Source organism: Cryptomeria japonica, chromosome 11 (assembly GCF_030272615.1).
Source record: "Cryptomeria japonica chromosome 11, Sugi_1.0, whole genome shotgun sequence".
In the NCBI taxonomy this organism is placed as follows: Eukaryota; Viridiplantae; Streptophyta; class Pinopsida; order Cupressales; family Cupressaceae; genus Cryptomeria; species Cryptomeria japonica.
Genome location: NC_081415.1, coordinates 464218280 through 464239230, shown reverse-complemented (window position 1 = coordinate 464239230; position 20951 = coordinate 464218280). Strand labels below are relative to the sequence as shown.

Below are 20951 nucleotides of genomic sequence, written 5' to 3'. Positions count from 1 at the left end.
AGGTGAATTAATCTGGATTGGTGGTGCTTGTTTATTCCAGATTGAACGGGGAAATACACTGCACTGAGATGAAGATTGCTCCAATTTGTCCGATGCATTTATACTTTAATCGTAAACTTCCATAAATTTAATCATAAACTTCTATATATGTTTTATAATTAATTGTAAATGTCCACAACTCCACACAATATATCTATATTTTATATTATTAATAATATAGAATATTAATATATTAATATAAGGCGCTATCCCCATAAACGATAGCACTTACCATTAAAAAAAAAAATAATATAGAATATTAATATTAAATATAACTCAAAATATATTATACTTATAGATTATAGATTAATAATTTATTTATATATATATAGCTTTTAATTGTTATATTTGTATATTTATTTGTTTATATATAAATATAGGGTATTTAAATATTCTATTTACTGGCAATTATGAGTGTCATTATTCTTATAATTTATAATTTTGTCCTACATGCATGCATACAATGATACATACATAACGCATGCATGCATGCATACATACATACATTTATCCATCCATCCATGCATGCATGCATGCATACATACATACATACTTACATACATACATACATACGTGTACCCATGCCCAAGGAAAAAAATTTGCCGTACCAGAACCAGTAACTTCAAGAAAAGGAAATGGAAGATGGGCTTATCTCGGATCTGTGGCATTGACCTTGCCTGGCTCGGGATTGTGGTAGCACTTTCTAAATCAACCTGAGCTTTGTCCTGATCTTGATATCAGTTGATTACCCAAAATATCAGTGCAGACCTTAAAAGGAAGCCCCCTGAAGCAGATGCATACAGGTTTGATGAAGATGTCAAAGGCAATCCAAGCCTAGCAAAAAGAATTGGGGCCTGTGCAGGGATTCTCAGTTTAATGTTGTCTAATGTACTGTATGGAATCTATGGATTTTTCCATAACCGCTAATACTAATGCAGAATTACGAGCCATGAATAGAGGAATAAAAATGGATTTGAAGCAGAACTTAACCAATGCTTCCCTACACAGGAGCATATTAGGTAATGCACCTAGTTTCTTACACCCTAGAAACCTAGAGGCTCGAGGCACTTGAATGTATTTAAGGTTTTTTAAGCATTAGATTACAAATGACCTGAGACAAAGCTTGGACCCAATAAATATAAATCATCCAACATCCACACAAAATCACATTTTAAAATTTCAAATCCTCAAACTTTCAAGAACTTTGAAAATCAAAGATAATAGACCTGGATTTTCAAGATATGATATAGACTTAGCCATTTTAACCCTTTCAAACTTCAGATGATAGCATACTCGAAGACAAACAACAAAAATCCAATAACCCATTTTTAAACTTCACGAACTTCTTCACATTGAGGATTCTAGGTTTTGAACACCCATGGTAACATACTTTTGACCCAAGCCATTTTAACCCTTTCAGACTTAGATGATAGCATACTCAAAGACAAACAACAAACATCCAATAGCCCATTTTTAAACTTCACGAACTTCTTCACATTGAGGATTCTAGGTTTTTAACACCCATGGTAACATACTGACCCAAGCAACATGTTTGAATGCCTGCCTGCTGAAATCAGACCTAGTAGCTCTGATACAGAGTCTCTAGGATTAACAACTCAGAAGCTAGGCCTCTGTATGATATCACGACTCAAAAATGATAAGCATTCTGCTCTTTAAAATATGTCAGACAGGAAATCTTGCCTAAGGATATATGTGAATTACACCTAAGACCATAGGATTACCAGGTACTCAAATCTTGCTTGAAACTTCATCCAAATTAAATCTAGGAATTTGTCAACTTTCTATTTTGAAATTTTGACTTGAGATGCCTTTAGAACTTTGGATCCAAATTATGATTAAAAAGTTTCATTTAATTTTCTATTTTTGAGCCTTTAATTTGAAATGCCTTCAGAATTTTGTGGCCAAATTATGATTAAAAATTTTATCAGCTCTGGGTCCACCCATATGAAAAGTAATGAAGTTGTCAACATGCTTAAGTGGAGAGGATGAATGATATTTATATGGTATATAATTTGCCCCACCCCTCAGCATTGTTCAAAGTTAACATAAGTAACAAGAGTAAACAGATGATGTTGAGCAGGGTGACTAATGACATCATCCAAAACTCAAAGTCTTCTTTCTTCTTGACTGCCACATAGAATGAGATTTCTACTGCATGCCTTCAAAACATTTGAGAAATGGTTTCGTGGACACCAAAGTAGAAAAGAAGAAAGCATGAATTGTTGTCATACCCACACATTGTATTTTCAAAAGCTTCAACCCAGAGCTCAAGAAAAGATTTCAGTTGAAGACCAGATGCCACAGCAAAAGATTGTGAGAAATTGCTTAACACAACACAAGATAGCCATAGCTATAGCCAAGGAAAGAAATCAAGGGGTATTATGAAATGCAAGTGGAAGTGACCATGATTTAGTGTTTCAGTGAAAAAAACATGTCGAATTTGTCACCTGCCCCTAGAAATGCCCTGAAAATGTCCAGACCAACGTGGAATCAGCAGGGTACATTCATGGATGCACCCAAACTAATCTACCTGTTAAAAAAAAGGCCCCCTGGACAATTTCTAGGCGTTTTGTACCTGAATCCGATTCCAAAATGAATTCTGCCCGAGTATGCCCAAATTTTCAACCAATTTGGTAACAAATCTAAAAGCATAAACCCTTGAAATCCTATTCTCACTCCTATCCTTACATGATTTAAACAACATTAAGTCCACTCAAAGTACTAAGTAGTTATGTTACAGGATTCTTGTACATTTAAACATTAGAAAACATAAAAAACTACCTAATAAATAAATAAACAGTGTTCCACAGGGACGCGTCCCCCCCCTTTTTGGCCACATCTCCCTGAGGGGGACGTCTCCGAGATGGGGGGACAGGGACACGACATCCCCCACCGTCCCACCACCGCCACCCAATCGCCGCCGAAGATGTGGAGACGTCTCCGCGTCTCCCTGGAGATGCATCTCCCCGTCCTTCGAGAGACGTGCAGACGTCTCTCGAGGGACGAGGAGACGCCCAGACGTCTCCCATCGCCCCCACATATATGCAATGTTTACAGTTAAAATTTTAAAAAAAGTGACTTTTTGGGGGGTTAAGGGGTAACCCTAATTGGACGTGGGCCAATAGAAAAATAACACCCGACACCTTTAGAAAATAATAAGAGTATTTTTGGCGATGCCCCTTGACCCCAACTTGGGGGCGCTACCCTCAAACCCCCGTTGAAAAATATAGGGGGAAACCGTGCCGATAGAAGTAGGGAATATTTTACCTTCGAGTTTGATTAGGCTCCATATAACAACACAATTAGCATTGAAGAAATCTTGGCATTTAGATTTAGTATTTCAAATTTCCTATAGTCTCATTTGAAATGTAATTCTTATACTGTAATACTATCATACATCTTTTCAAAACTAGTTTTTCAAGTACTATATGTATATGTATAACTATATCAGCACCACCACCCCACCGCCGTCCCCAAACTTAGGCCCTTGGTCCCCCGTCCCGTCCCCGCGTCCCCCGTCCCCAACGCCCGTGGAACACTGTAAATAAATAACTAAAAAAATGTCAAAAAATAAAAAGAAAAAACAAGCAAATTTTTAACATTTAAACATTAAAAAGTGCCTAAAACTCTAAAACACTCCCATCGTGTTTGTTGTTTGACAAAACAAACCTGATTTACACAAACTCTTTCTCGTTTGCCATCTTTTGTAATTTGGAAGATAGTTGTTTTTCTTCAAAGGAGAACAATTGCAAAGTGCCAAGGGAACAAATCTAGCTTGCATAAAGGACATCCATAAATCACCGGTAAGTAACTTATGAATTCTTTCAGTTTTTTAACTTCTTCAAGTTTCTTATGAAAATTTTTATTTATTTCAAAAAAAATTTAAAACAAGCTTCAGATTTTTCAAAATATTTTTTGGTATTTGTTTTAAACTTATATTAGTTATACATATTGTAGGGTTGCATTTTTTTATTTTAAATTTTGTAATTTTTTATAACAACAATCTATTTGGGCACGGCTACTAGTTCAAGTTCAATGGGCCTTGAGACAAAAACAATTTAAATATGATCGAGCATCTCTTCTATGAAAATATGTTACAATGCTTGAACAACTTCCAAGAGTTGGGGCTTTTATGTGGAGTTGTAATTAGTGTAGGGTCCAATTTAAGAGCTCAGATAGTGAAGAAGCAAGGATTTTTTTTTTGCACTTTTATATTAAGTTGTATTGACTTTCTCTCCAATTTCAAAAGATTGCAAGTTCTTAGACTGAACAGAATTGGAATGCATGCTCCTTTATTCACACAGTGAAGCATAACTGGTTGGTCTATTCCAGCTTACATTGCCTATCACATAAGGAAGTTGACTACAAGGAAGAGGCAACAAAGAATTGAGATAGAACCCCTAAATGTACGAACTTGGATGCATCTATCATAGAGCTTGCTAGAGTCAATGTAGATGATGACAATGCCCTTGCACATGATGTGCCCAGTGGAAGTGGCACTCCATTTCCTTGTGGTTCAAATGATGGTGAACCAAGCAATGACTTTGATCTAGATGCTTTTGATGAAGATTGAAGACCAAGATACAAATTTTTTTGTATTATTTTCAAATTTTGTATTTGTAATGATTTTCATTTGAATCATTCTAAATATATATATGATATATAACATTATATTGAAATTTTGAACCATCAATTGAAAATTATCAATATCATTGATCAATGATGAAGTATCATACTATCAAAGATTCAAATGCCATTATTATTATAAATAATTATATTACTGCATATATCAAATGCATTTGCAATTATGTTATTTAAATTCCTTGCATATATATATTATACAACTGTGCCATACCCAAGAATTATTTTTTGCCATATTGACATACCAAAACTCCATACACATAACTAACCCCTTAGCTTATTAGGTATAACACAACTTCCAAGGAAGCTAGCCACAAACAAAAATGTGAGAAATTCACTAGTCTTTAGCATGACTATGCTCTAGGACTAATAATGCAACAGAAGCATCAAGCCTTTTTTAAGGTATTTAATTTGCATTGGCATTGGGTATTACAGCTTGACCATTGAAGGGGTTTCCCAAACCCTTCTTGTGGATATGATTAAAGGGTACATGCCAAGTTGGAAATTGAATAACATTCTAAGCGAGACCAAGACACATGACTCACTTAGACAACTCTCTTAAGTCATTGTTTTTAATGAGCACACTCTTAAGTCGTTTTTTATGAGCAATTATTTGGCTTACCAAAGAGATAATCCATAACGACTCCATGAGTGAGCCTAAGAATTTCAATAAAGAAAGACTCAAACAATTTTATGAGAAACAAAGTTGTGTGGTCCTAGGGACACCACTTGTCCCCCATCCATGGAAACTAAAAACATAACAACCCTTAAAATCCTCTTCTCACTCATATCCTTCCCATGATTGGAACAGCATAAACTCCTCCCAAAGCACTTATTAGTCACGACTGTTTGAAACCCTCAACCAATACCATTCCTTTGCAGATAAAATCAGCAGGGCAGCAAACCAAGTTTTGACATAGATTCCTAACTTATTTGCAATGTTGCATCCTTGCTTATGTTAGTTTGCTTTTCATCTTCCTCCTTTTTGGGTTTTAGGACCCATTCCAATGCAATGATGCTAAGGTTGGGCAAATACAAGAGGAAATGGAAAGCAACAGAACGAGGAAGAGATGCTACAGTCATGGAGCCAACCTGCTGCACTCAACCTTTCAAGTGCAAGACAACAAAACAACAATATATAAAGGAATGATATCATTAAAATATCAATCTGAGAAAGATTTTCAGTGGAAATTGGAGAAGAAAATTACTCAATATCCAGTAATTTGGAAATTGTACAATAAATGCACAAAAAAGCATAACATATACAATTCAAAAATCGTACCAACATATAAACATAACAATGACAGTTCTCTTTCTTGATCATGTTTCCAATATCAGATCTCATAACACTTCATAATAAATGGTCACTTCAGGCATAAAACAATATATAGTCCCCTTCTTTTGCACAATAAAAAAGAATTCAAGTGATAGTTTTAGTATCACAATGAGGAACATGGACCACTGTTCAAATGAACTGGACTGAAAATGCTTTGATATTATCTTGCTAATATTGCTTCTTAGTTCGGCTTCCTTGCATCTCTGATTGTGGAGACAACTAGCATAGTTTGAACTCCTTTGATAATGAAATATATTTATCTTGAACCTTTTTCTCAAAAAAAAAGACTACGATCTCTGATATGTTAGACTATGACAAAAAAATTCATTCATTGCATTAGGCACATGGTTTCACAATTGTAAATTTCTAAAATAATTGTGTACTTCATGATAGCCAGTTTTATGGAATAAATACATAAGTCATCAAATCAATGTATCTTATGTAACTTAAACCCTGTATTAATAACGAGCTTGTTACAGATTAGCACAAAATTACTTATTGGGAAGTTGTCTCTCCCCCTTACCTTTTAATTGAATGGAGGGAGTTTGAGTAAAGGAAGAGAGTATTCGTTATGTCAACAGTCAACCTAGTTTTCTCAAAGTAGAACAAATCAGAGAGGAGATTCTGTAAATGCTTTGTAGCCATTTTACTTGTTATTAAGTTGATAGAATGTTCTTTATCATCATTTAGACATGTAGAAAAATTCAGGATTGATCTCTTTCTTTTAAGATACCATCAAAGAGTTCGAAGGAAATGTCCCTTGCCCAATTCTTAAACAAGATAGTATTTCTCTCTACTATATTTCTCGTTTCATTTTGTTTTTTGTCTTAGTTCTTTACTTCTATGTTGTAACTGATTAATAAATTTAACAGTTCTCATTTCATTTTGTTATTTTGTCTGAGTTCTTTACTTCTATGTTGTAACTGATTAATATATTTAACAAAGGGTAGCATTAGCAAAGCTTTTATTTAAACTGATAAAAGTACTTATATTTTTCTGTTGACTCAAAGGACATATACAGATTTCTTTCTCTTAATTTGCATACTGCTTCACAGTGCTACATTCTTCAGTTGGTCAATTTATATGTGTATCAGCAGCAAAACATGGATAACACATGACGTATACGATTATGGTCACACACAAGGCCACCAAACCAAAGATACACAGGCTTTAATCAACAGAGAGAGGCCAGATCTACCCATACAATATTGGACTTCCTCAGTTGTACTCAGTAAATGAGCATTCATTTGTAAAGTACCTCTATCATGGGAAGATTGTAATAGCATAGAATAAATTATGCCCTAAGAGGGCACTGCAAGTTGTCATAGAATGTTTTCCAGAATTAGTTAGTTATATCAACTCACTTAAAAGAGCAACAACAGAATATTTTCCCAGCTTGATTCTAGTGGTAAGTGCTACCACATTTACCCAGGGTTCTCAGGAGGCACAACCTTCCATGCTAATTTAAGTTGTGTAAAATAGCAAAGGAATGAGTTAGATTTCCAGCGACCTACTAGAGTCATAGGACTTAAAAGATAACATAGTTAAACTCACTTGACAATCACATCTAAAGCAAAAGACAAAAATTGCCTTGATCAAATTAGAATGCCCAAGCAATACCGACTCAGCCCCTGTAAATAGATCAATAGGCAGCATTACGTTGTTCCAAAATAACAACCCAGATCGGCTTACCCCAAAGGTTCACAACAGGGATCAATAAGATCCAGCAGGCTAGATGTGTAAGATACAGACTTAAAGATGGTTTGCAGCAAGCCAAGAAACACTGAACAAATCTAGAGAGAGACATGCATTTTAAGAACTCCAATATGGAATATGCCTCTAACGAGGGAGTCCACAACCGTGCAATCATGCAAGATGGGAGATTTTAGGCTACATTTACCAGAAAAAATAACAATTTCTCTATTCTGATAGCCATGCCCATGCAGTTCCTGACCATTGAAAGGGATGGAAATGGTACCAAGGACCCAAACTTCATGGAAGCTTCTAAACTAAATCAAGCCACTTTACCAGGGATCTAATCCGGTTTTGTAGGTGTAATTTCAAATTTGGCCGCCAGGTATAGGGTGACAAAATGAAAGTGTAGTTCACCAAATTGAAGATCCTCAGACATGTTATTTTGGTAGGGAAATTATATTCATTAAAGACATGACAGTTCCACAATCTGTGAAATTGAATTAGAATGCTTCTCGTAGAAAATTGTGTAAAATCTTTGTATCAATGTTTCAGATCACACTCCATGATTCATCATCAGGATGAGGAAAAGTTAAATAATAAATATGGATCTTCTAGACACAATGGGAGTATTTCATGCACTTAATTCAAACTCGGTTCTGTCCAATTGGGTACTGAGATGAGAAACCTATGAGGTGTTTTCATACTTAGAAACTCCAGTCATAGATACATTTCAAATTTCTTTGTTACCAATTATCGTAAGGTTAGATAGGATTTAATCAACATCCTCAGACATGTTATTTTGGTAGGGAAATTATATTCATTAAAGACAGGACATTTCCACAATCTATGAAAGTGAATTAGAATGCTTCTTGTAGAAAATTGTGTAAAATCTTTGTATCAATGTTTCAGATCACACTCCATGATTCATCATCAGGATGAGGAAAGAGGACGTTAAATAATAAATATGGATCTTCTAGACACAACGGGAGTATTTCATGCACTTGCTTGATTCAAACTCAGTTCTGCCCAATTGGGTACTGAGATGAGAAACCTGTGAGGTGTTTTGATACTTAGAAACTCCAGTCATAGATACATTTCAAATTTCTTTGTTACCAATTATCGTAAGGTTAGATAGGATTTAATCAACATCCTCCATGTGATATATATTTATATTGTAACATGCAATTTGCTCTGGTTGGCAAGAATTGCAAGTTGGACAATCCAAATAGAAGGCATTCAAAAATTTTAGCATCGCCATAATTGCAAATTTGAGTTCCTAATACAATAAAATTCATATTAATGAAAAATTTTGAGTAAGAAAATACTTGTATTGCCTAAAGGATTCTGTAGATCTATTCAGAATATTTTCTTTCTCTTAGTGATTGTCTTGGAAGACACCATATTTATGTTGAAAACAGACTGTAACTTTACAATGAGATATATTCATCTTAACACAACCAAATTCAATAACAAATGATAAATCATAAATAGAGATGGAAATCAACCATAAAGTAGATGAAAACCATGACAGGAACATTTATGTGGAAAAACCCTTTTGGTTAAAAACTCACACCCAAAGAGGACCCAAGTCTATATTAATGATAAAAAAAGTTACAATACATCACCTTACCTCTCTGAACATTGACAACATAACAGTGCTCAAATGACCTGCAAAGCATTATGATCCTACTACCATCTCAAGGCACCAATATATAGGAGAGATCAATACAAGAACAAGTGGTGAATACCGCACACCCAAAACTAGGCATCCAATTCCTCATGGGATATCGCAAACCTCGCCAAAATGACAAACATATTCTGAATAGCAAGCACCTTCCTTCCACTCTTACATCATAAACATCAGATTCCATCATAACAGTCAAATTGATCAAGATCCCAATGCTAAGCACTCCATGGGAATATTGAAAAAATCTGTCATGAGATCCAACAATAGAAGATGCTTTTACGCCTTCTTACACATCTCAATCCTTACCTGATTTTCATTATCTCCCCAAAAGTAATTCTCAACTTAAATGCCACTACAATTAAATGTGAGAGGATAAATAATTAATAAATAATTTGCTTACCACATAGAAGGGCATCCAAGTTTACCCTCTCCATGTTCTTTGGAGACATTACAGTTATTTGTTGACAAGTTGATGCAAAAATCTTTCACACAATCAAATCCAGAAATGCTCTCTTGATTAAATGATGGATTGTGGAAATCTCTTAGAACTAAGTTGACAATGTTAAATAAAACTATTATAACTTGTATAGGATTTGCAAGGTGAATGGCACCTAAGCCCAGCAAATTATACTTGCTTGACAATTGTGTAGAAGAAAACAGAGTTCGCCTCAATCAAATTAATATGAATATACAGGTAAGTGCTGATTTAGTCCCCACAACGGAAGCTATGTCAAGATAGCAGCTCTCATCAGCTCCGTTCTAAGGATTGGTATCAAAAACGATCCTGTAGGGTATACATGTTTGACAGAGTCTCATAGACAGTTTGCAGCAGATCAAGTCATTTCCAGTGATGTCTGAGGCAGAAAAGTGTTTGTTGAACTTCCAAAAAGGAGTATGCTTCTAAACTAGAGAGTCCCAAAAAGTGCAATCATGCAGAATAGTAAGAATTTAACAAGAGGTTTACCCAGGTGAATGGAAAGATAACGAGGAACCAACTTTAAATGAACTTTCCAAACAGACCTAGAATGCTTCAATGAGAAATCAAAACCATCTAACAACATCCCTTTCTCACAATTGTGTAGAAGCTAAGTTGTACAATGTAAAACTTGATACTGGCAATCTTTATAACTGGTAGCACCAGTTGGAGGCCAATTTTGGCTATGAGATACAGCAACAAGCAGAAAGTGCAATTCACCAAATACAAGATGAACAGAGTCGGATATTTGCTGTTTTGGTAGGAATGCCATGCATAAACCCTCTAGAAAAAAGAAAAGACCATGTGTAACAAATTGAATGTGTTTCCAGCACTTGATTCTAACTCAGTTCTACCCAACTGGTATAACGATACAGATTTATTTGGGGGGATACGACAACAGATAGAAAGTGTGGCTCCCAAAATTGAAGATGACCACACATTTGTTGTGTTGACAGAAAAGTTATAAGTTGAAGTAGCAATCTTCTGTAGCAGATTTAAAGCATTTCAAACACTTTTATTCTAACTCTTTGATTTGGTGCCCAGGGTTAGAATCCTGTTGGACACCTCTGTAGACAAGGATCCAGATGAGTCATAGCGTATGCAGAAGCTTATAAGCATTTGCACAACAGCAAATGAAACATATAGAACTGAAACAGAAAATGTATTTTATTAGGCTATCCATTATGTACATGGCATACCCTTGAGAAAGGTGTATGGCTGCTTTATCTTTTATCTCCTATCAACTGTTATTGGGTCTATTGATTGCTACTGATGATGTCTAGACTATATTACAGAGATGTATATTTAGATGACATGGATTTATGCCATGGAGGCCAAGAACCGCTAGGAAGTTGAACTGTCTCTTATGTTTAACTCCTTATCGTCCCAATTGTTGCAGATCTGAACCAACTGTTAGTGTGTCCCTAATGAGATAGAAGTTGACGTGCTGTACACCTCATGGATGCCATCTTGGTTGTTGCATCAACTATATTGTCTGAGGACTGAAGAAAAATTCTTCAGATGCTGCAATAAGAAGCTCTGTGAATGGGATTTTGCAGTTTGCCAAAAGGTGTACTGGACCCTACTAAAGCTATGATAGAAACCACAAACCGTTTAGTTGAAGCATGTTTGCTGCAGAAGTGTCCATCTCTCTGCAAGCTGTAATGGGCTATTGTTGGCACATGTGCAGCATTTATTGGAGAGTGCAGGTTGGTCTTTGTATTGCCAGAAAAACCTAAGAGGTGCCATAGTTGTACCACAAACCAAAGAAGTATCCCCACAGTTATCTCAAACCATGAGAACGGCCTTAACATCATCGTAGGAACCTTGTTTGGTGAATCCTCCTGGAACAGTTGCTCCTCCTTGTGAAGCAATACTCCCAATTGTGTTGAGTCTAGGAAGCAAGTGTGAAGCCTTGACTTCTAGCTACTGCTCGGTGAATTATTTGGCTTCTTGTGGGAGTTGACACTTTCTGGCAATTATGCATACAAACACAGAACAATTATGGGTAAACATGGCTTCAAGAATCTGATCTATCTTTGCTGTAACAGATGGTTCTTCAGCTTGAGGTGAGGTGTGAAAAGTTGAGTATGCAAAGTTGTGTGGCACAATCTTCTTCGGAAACAATGCAGCAAGGTTTGAGCATTAATTCACTACAAGAATCAGGTATCTCTCATTGCCCAATGTCACAACTACACTGCAAGGAAAGGCATTGTACATACAATTGACTATGCATGTACGAATTCCCAAGGAGAATTTAAAATTTTACAAACTTTCATTGGCACTACATCAGAAACTATTTCCTCCTGAAAAGGATAAATAGAATATGAAAAGTGGCACTGGAGATGAGCTTTACACCTTGGATGTTGCAGGAATCGAGTCTTTTGAGTTTAAAGGACTGCAGATGAGGCAAAATTGGCCGCTTCAATCTCTCAATGATTTCTAAAGAGATTAGATTCTTCATGCTATCACCATCAGTCATGAAGTCCAATGGCTGCCCTTTCACTCAGATTTGCGACCAGAATAACCACTCTACTTCAGTTTCCTTAGTTAGAGGGTTGTTTCTTGTGCATTGTTGACTTAAACAGTGTGTTATGCATCAATGATTCCATCTGAGGGCTTCAGATCAGCATCCCAAACTTCCAACTTTGTGAACAGGTTCTTGTAAGCATAGCACTTAGCATTGGAATGACTGCAACTCTTGTACTAGTCAAACCACTTACGAGTCTTGAACAGTTTGTTCTTGTCCAAAGGCGATATCTTCTTTGTGCACTAGCTGATTCCCACTTAACCTTCTACTTGAACTCCTTCCCAATGGTTATTGCATAGTAATTTCAATCTTGACTAGATTGCCGTATGAAAGCCACTAATATATTTGAGGAGTTGATAATGCTCTAACTCCTAGCCTTGCATAGGGCTCATAGCAAGTGTCAATGTAAGCCTAGACCAACTGGCGATGTCCCTATTGCAATTGTGACCACTACATGTAGCAGTCAAAGTAAACATCTTTAGAAAATAACTCATCCTTGGATACTTTCAAGAATTGATCAGAAGTTGGTTTAGATTTCTCTCCATTCCGGTCTTCCTCCCAAAGCTCATGGGCTTGCTCTCACCTCCTAATAAGTGAGAAGACTTTCAGAAGAGCTATCTTAATCTTCTCTTCATTAGAGGAGTCATTCATGGAAAAGTAAGAATCTGTCTAATCTTCAATTGTCCACAACATCAACATTGATCTTACCATCAAACACAAACATGTCTAGGTTTACTTCAAACCTAAGGAGGACTTGACAACCTAAAAAGCTCTCCTTGATCATGAGGCTAATGGAGTTACCCACTTGAGGACCTTTACAAACTAGTTGAACAGGAATTTTCCTTGATCCATGAGTGCTTCTTCAATCACAGTCTTGATCCTTCATGTGTATCTCCTATTGTCTTTATTTGGCCATCTTGAAACGGGTCATCAAATAATTTGATGAATCCATAGGTTCAATGTCAATGTTTCGATTCTTTAATCGCATATAATAGGACATACAGGATGCAAAGAAAATTGCTTTGATACCACTAATCTAGGGCCTAAGGTTAGAATCCTAATGGACAACTCTCTAGATGAGTTATGGCATATGTGGAAGCTTATAAAAAATGACAAAAAACATGGACAAAGAGATACAGAATTGGAACAATGAAAATTTTTCATTCAGCTATCTATTCTGTACATGGCATGCCCTTCAGAGACTATCTCCTATCAACTTTAATCAACTCTATTAATTGCTACTGATGATGTCTAAACTATGTTACAAAGATATGAATATATAGATTACATAGATTCAAGTTGTAAGCTATGATAAAAACTGCAAGTTGTTTGGTTGAAGATTGTTTACTGCAAAAGTGTCTATCTCTCTACAAAATGTGTTGCACCACTACAGAAGCATGTGCAAAATTTGTTGGAGAGTGTAGGTTGGTCTTTGTGTTGCCAAGAACACCTAGGAGATGCCCTGGTGTACCATAGACCAGAGAAGTATCCCCACAATTATCACAAGCCATGAGAATAGATTTGGCATCAAAACCTTGTTTAATGAATCCTCCTAGACCACTAACTGGCATAAAGATAAGCAACTTATAAAGTAGCAATATCTCACACGACAAAATAGACAAAATCCGCAGGACTCTGTAAAAGTTTCACAAGCAAGCAAAAATGTTCAAGATACCATTAATAGATAAGAGAACATTAGTGGAGTACACTGTCAACTTGCATGGGTAGACTACATGAAGTTGCCTTAAATGACATTGAAATATAGAGGACACTTGCAAAGCTGTTTTACATTCAGTAAAGATTGTCCAACTCATCAAGACACAAGATAAGCACATCATGAATAAATGCATGGCACATGAAAAACCTAATGCCAAGAATGTGATGAAGACTTGTAAACATTCTCACAAGAATAGCCACTCCAAAGAGCAATCTTGGGTGTTGCATTCATAATTAATCAATGTAAATGATTATAGAAAGCTGCTAGCATCCTAGAATAAGTCCAAAGCAAAAAGAAGTGGCCAAGAGAGTCTCACTTTTGGCATCATCAAAGAAAGTCACTCCAACAAAAGTCATGAAACTAAGGATAGACGTATCAAAATTACACCACCCAAAGGAGTGAGGGAAAAAATCTCTCCAATAAAGGTAGCGTTGGCAAATACCACACAAACAAAAAGGTTACACCAAATAAAGTCATACTAAACTAGGCATTGCAAAATAAGGCGGTTTCAAATCAATTAAGAAACTTTTAAAAAGAAACAATAAGTTGAATAACTTTGGATCTCACTATGACCATGTGACAAATGAGGTTGAGGAATGATCAAAATCAAGGGCACGGATGTTGACCAAGGAAGCTAATGAAATCTGCCATCTAATGCATCATCAAGAAGTTTAGAATGAAGAGATATAAGCATCTAAACCTGCAGCCTCTGCAATGGATCAGTACGAATGTGAAGATCAAAGTAACTCTAAAACACAAATCCCAAATTTCTTTAGTGGTCAAGACTCACATATGCTGATGAGACGGAGTCTAATATCATGCCACTAAATGTTTATGAGGTGGTGAAGAATGAGTGCCAAGGCAAGGCAAAGATCTTAACAATATCAGCGATCCATGTGAGGGACCAGTAAATGTACAAGAAAAATCCATGTTCCTGATGGCAACACCTAAGGACCAAAAAGAAAGAAAAACGACTTAGTCTATGCAAGCACCTATGTCAAACGAAAAAAAATAGATTAACAGCCTTCTCTTAAGATCATCAGGCAGTATTAATGAACCTAAAAAGTTGCCTCTTGAGTGCCAAATATAGCATAAGATTTAATGGGTTCCTCAAGCAAGATTCTCAAACAAGGTCTCTACAAAGCATTGGGTCCAAAGTCAATGAGATTAAGAAGCAATTACCAGAACTCCTTGATTAGATGTGGTTCAATAATAGTGCACAGGAAGACCAAAAACAAAACAAAGAAGAATCATCTATGCAAGTGATTAGTGTCAAGACAATGGATATTCAAAAAGATTGAAGACCTACTCTTACACTATTAGAAAGCCTAGATGGGCCTCCAGTGTTGTCACCTAAGTGTCCAATACAGCATAAGATTTATTGAGTTCCTCCAGCAAGATTTTCAAACAAAGGTCTCTACAAAAAATTGGATCCAAATTCAAAGAAAATTAAGCACAGATGCAAGAGCTCCTTGATTAGATGCCATGTCACCATGTGGTTCACCAATAGCGCAAAGGAAGACCAATCACAGAAAATCTTCTTTACCAGAAGATAAAAGTGCCACTATTTCACTGTTTGAACATAATATACAACTTCTTATCATAGCTTGGATGATTAGCTAAGGTTCTTGGCGGATGTTATAGAGACCATATACCCTCATAATTCTTACAAGCATGGATGAATTGCAGCAAAGCTAACATTTCAAATGGACATCAATCCTACAACAACTCAATCAAGGGATCAAGTACACAAGAGGCAAAGGGCAATGTGATAGAAATGTTGTCACATGCACCAAGAACCTGAATGCCAGGACTGTCAATATAATCAGTGCAATCCCCAAAATAGGAGTTAAAAGAGCAGCATGCTGAAGGCAGTGAATTTAGCACCATCCACTCAGAACTACAGCATAACAGATAGTTGACATTGCACCAACAAGAACATGTTAATTATCAACTGGATGAAAATTTTCGTTCAATGTAATAAGCTTTGTATACCAGTTACCTAAGCTAGGGATTGTTGCATGACCCCCATTTGTCCATAGTGTCAGATTATTTTGGCATCAGCAGTATACTTTGCAATTTGCAAAGAAATGTTTACTGGCCAGAAATGAAGAATAATGTCCAACATTTTGTCAAAGGATGTTTCAATGTGCCACACAGGCGAACCTGCAAACATAAAAGAGCACATACACATTCGATTTGAAATACCACTCCGTGACAGACTATCTAAATGAATTTCCTAGGCAGTTTGCCTAAGACGTGATGTGGAACAATATTTGTTTGTTGTAGTTGACAGGTTTAGTAAAATGGCAATCCTACTTTTCTGCAAGAAGTCTACTAGCGATCAGAGAGTCATTCTTTAAGCAAATAAGGGTACGTTTTGGGCTGCTAGAATCTGCTGCTTCAAACCATGATAGATAATTCATAAGCCAATTTTAGAGTGAGTTATGGGGGGCAATGAAGTCCAAGCTAAAGCTCAACAGTGTTTTACCTGCAAATTCATGGGTAGTCAGAGTTGGTGAGCGGAAAGCTAATTCCACTACTGCACACAAATATAGTGCTCAAAAAAAAATAACAGAGAAAAAAGTATGTTATAAAAAAATCCACTTTATAGTGGGTTAGAAAACAAAAACATCGAAAAGGAATAAAACCACAAACTTGACAAAGATGAAATCTAACACAAGAGTTAACAAGAAAATTCAAAACAAAAAAACTGAAAGCTCCATGAGAAGAATACTTACTGTGCACATTCATTAAGTTTTCCCAGGTTTTGATTATCTAGAATTGCTAAAATCAACTGCTTGTTCTCATCCAAATACTGCAATATTCAAAAAATAATTGAAGTTACCATATACCATGGAGAACATTTCAAGAAAATAAAGAGATCAGAAATAGAAAACATAATGTAAGTGAAAATGAGAGGATAGCTTCAATAAAAATCAAAATGTGTTAGCTCAATTATGTGCAATCATTCAAATTTCAAGAATATCATGCACAACCATTCAAATTACAAAAATATCTTTCATAAGCAGAAATGGATATTTCAAATTGACACATAGTTTGGTCCATAATTTTAAACTTTACACATATATAACTCATTTATTCCCCAAAATGAATGGTTTATAATTACTCACATCTCTTAAGACAAAAAGATGCTTATAATTATGAAAGGGAAAACAAAAGGAGGACCAGGAAAACGGATGCAATCTATCTGATGCCACACAACAGTGTATATTCACCTTTAGACAATAATTGCTTAGTCCTTGATGGTGACTGAAATGTTATATTTACTGCTATCTAAAAAGACATAACTATGTATGCAGAGCTTTAGAATTTTTAGCATAATCTGGAATTCAACTGCCTCAGACTAGAAATTAACAGGAAAAAGAAGTCATCATTATAGGGAAATATTAACATGTTCGTCGTTCAAGATAAATATAAATGGTAACATCATGAAAAAAACCACATCTAGTGTCTCTGCTCCATTTCTATCTTCCTATGTCCAAGAAATCAGGCCCCACATATGCCACCTTCTCTGCATCATTCCCTTGCTGTAAGCTCTTCCTGGGCTAGACTCTCCACCTTGAGTCTGATCATGCATAATTTGGTATGAATCACAGTCTACATCAATTATATTGCATTTCTCATTTTCTTGAGAAAATATGTCTTCTACTTTTTCCAAGGGTATCTCAAAGCTTGTCAGTTGTCAACAATCTAGCCTTAAACCTAACTATTGATAAGCGTTCACTTCAGGTTTTAAAGATCATCTGTCCTATATTCCAAGAAGGAATTGCCCAATTGCCATTTGGCACTGCATTAAAATACAAAAGTAATTATTTCCAAAACTTCAGAGTTGATGTCGTAGGCAAGTAGAAACTTGATAAAATTGACAGTATAGCTTTTAGATGTATTAAATTAAGTGAAATGTGGTATACAAGGTCAGAGACAACTTTCCAACTGTGTCTCCAAGAAAATATATACCCTCCAAAGCCTCTCTTGGATCTTTGATATCATGTTTGTTTACGGAATTTCATATACCTAACGAGTATATGAATTTTATTTCATTTCACCACCCTTAAAATTCTATAAATGTTCCCAACTCTTTAGATGGGAATCCCAGTGGTCCATCAAGTGATGAGATTGATATCCTTTATCCACTAACGATGAACAATTTTAAGCCCTTGAAAGAAGCCAGACAACCCTACAAAAAATGGCCTCTAAAGACAACCACTCCCCACAAGCCAAGGGTAAGCCAATACCTAAATATAAGTATCTTTTCCACACCAAACCATGGCAAAATCATATGGCTCTTAGGAATTTTCTCAAAAAAACTCTGTGCACTTCCATGGAGGCTTTCCACGAGCTTCCAGTCTTGCTTTAACCCAAAGAATCTAACAAATTACAAATGAAATAATAACATCAACTCTGGTCCAAAACCTAAAACCTGAAAAATCAATGTTCCAATTGAGAACAACCTTACAATTTCAAATCAGTGATTTAAATATCCCAATACGATCAAATTCCAATTATATGGAACTGCTTTCTAGACACATGGAATGTACACTAAAGAAGATGCATCACAATAATTATAACTTTGTGTTGTGTTTCTCGTTAAGAAAGTGTGCAGGCCAATGTAACAAACCATGCAACAGGTTTTGACTGGCAATGGATATAATGGTTTCATTGTTCATTAATTCCACTACCGCACAAGAAAGCACGTTCCCGATAATTTATCTTAGACAAAAACATTTCCAAATCTAGGACAAGCCAAAACCTGTGAGAGAAAGAAAAGATTGTTCATCTTCCTAATCTCAGACTCCACATCTTCCAAATCATGGACTCTCAATTTTTTGATTCTTGACTAGATAGGCCATATAATAAAAAACTCATTACATGGAAGAGCAGAGACACCAGACTAGTTTCATTATTGTTAAATTGGCCTAGATGATAGTTAAATATATGAGATAACCCGTCCTTGGGCAAAAGTTACAAATAGCAAATGCCTCACGCAAGAGGGGGCCCTCCTTACATCATATATTTCATTCCAATTTTTCTGCATTTAGGGCACTGAGGAATTCAATTCTAGAATAAAGCAGTTGGACACCCAACCCAACCCTATGCATACTTTATGATATAATCATGCAAAGTTTGCAGAAAGAAAATTAGTTAATTTGTTATAGGAAAGCAGGTGTTAATGAACAATGAAACCATTATGTCATTTCCTGTTGAGGACTGCGCCAAACTTGGCGCTGTCAGAATGGCCTAACTTTAAATCTGGAGGCTTTCCTCACCACACAAACGTGATTAGTAGTATTTTGGGCTACTCCAAAAGAGTTACTACATTAAAGCAATGTTTTATTAATTTCGGAATGGGAGGGGGCACTCATTGCTTCAATGACCTGAAATTAGGATAAGATAACCAATGTCAGTAGGTCTTCTCTGTTTTATAGAGGTCATAGCTTAACTTTTTTAAAAGGCATAGTAATCAAACAGACCCCAAAACCAAAACAAGTTGAACACCCTGTGAACCAATGGGTTTTTTGGGACTTAGGGGGACCAAGTTCAAATCCCCAAACACGTAGTAGGATTATTGAACATTGGCGTCTGGTTAGTAATATGAAACGCACCTAAGCCACATCCAAAACCAAAACCAAAATACCCCCGACAACAGAAGCGCTGGATGGAAGTGATGTAAACTCACACCGTCGTATAACTAGTTAAACATCATAAGCAATAAGGACTAACAACATCTAATGATATATACCCATTTCCCTAACGACCCATAAAAGGCGGGCAAAAAATCACAAACCCAAGGAAATCACAACAATAAGAGCAGTTGGTGGGTCCATGGAGCTACAAGAAGGGTAATTTACAGTTTCAGTATATCCGTTACCAGATGTAAGAAAGTTGCAGGAAGGCACTGTTACGCAGCATACCTTTTGAATATGCTCAGTTGTAATGTTGGTAGTGGCAAAAGCTGGAATCATGGGCTGCATCTGGTGCCCCTGCATTGGGTGCCCCTGCATTTTGGACTTGAAGGCTAACAGTTAACAACTTTTTCCACAGTTTCCACTATACCACCATGCTTAAAACACCAGATGGCTTTTTCGCTTCTTGCCAGAGGTCTTAGATTTTCCTATGAAATCTAAGATAAGTCTTAGACAAGTCGAGGGTTTAATGGTCCAGACACCCTTGAACGAAAAAGACTTAAGTCTTTTGTAACTATGGTTAAGAAGGGGTGAGGTGGAGTGAAGAGGGTAGTATAATGCCAAATGCTCTGTGTGTATGTTCTTATTATGGTTTTGAAAGCGACGGGAGGTCACACTTTCATCAGAAACAGTATTGGCGTGTGGCTTGGGAATTGATGGTGGCAGGGTTAAACATGGGGCCAGACCTCCTTTTCGCTTTGGCCTTTGCCCGACCAAGAAAAGTGATGTGGACTGTTCAACAACATACCAAGAAATTCTCCTCTTTGCTGCCTGATCCAAGCTTAAATCTGATGCCCATATGGTCATATAGAAAAAAATTTTACAACAAAATATAACTAGCAATTACACACAAGGTACGCCGACAAGGTGTGGAAGGTCAATTAAGAAAAAAATTGATCTGTTTTTTGCATACATCTATGCAACACGTGAGGTCAATTGGCAGGCCACTTAACAAATGATGTTGTTTGTGTAACAAATATCTTAATGGAGAAATGATAACTTCAAAACAACTATGCGTCAACTTACATGGATCTAAACATGACTCAAATAATATCTTTGAATCGGGAAGGCTATAATTTTTCACTGCCAATGAGATTATGTT

At 36.2% G+C, this 20951-nt stretch overlaps 1 protein-coding gene across 1 annotated transcript in view; it reads right to left on the bottom strand.

Moving 5' to 3' along the window:
- The window catches only part of LOC131068307 (GRF1-interacting factor 1), a 29460-nt gene extending 8876 nt beyond the window's left edge, over positions 1 to 20584 (bottom strand). Inside the window, exons 1-2 of the mRNA XM_058003477.2 lie at positions 20078 to 20584; positions 16883 to 16959 (exon numbers count right to left, since the gene is read on the bottom strand). Of these exons, the coding sequence (XP_057859460.2) occupies positions 16883 to 16959; positions 20078 to 20167 (167 nt within the window). The 5' untranslated portion in view covers positions 20168 to 20584. The remainder of the gene's footprint in view (positions 1 to 16882; positions 16960 to 20077) is intronic.
- Between the last annotated feature and the right edge of the window lie 367 nt (positions 20585 to 20951).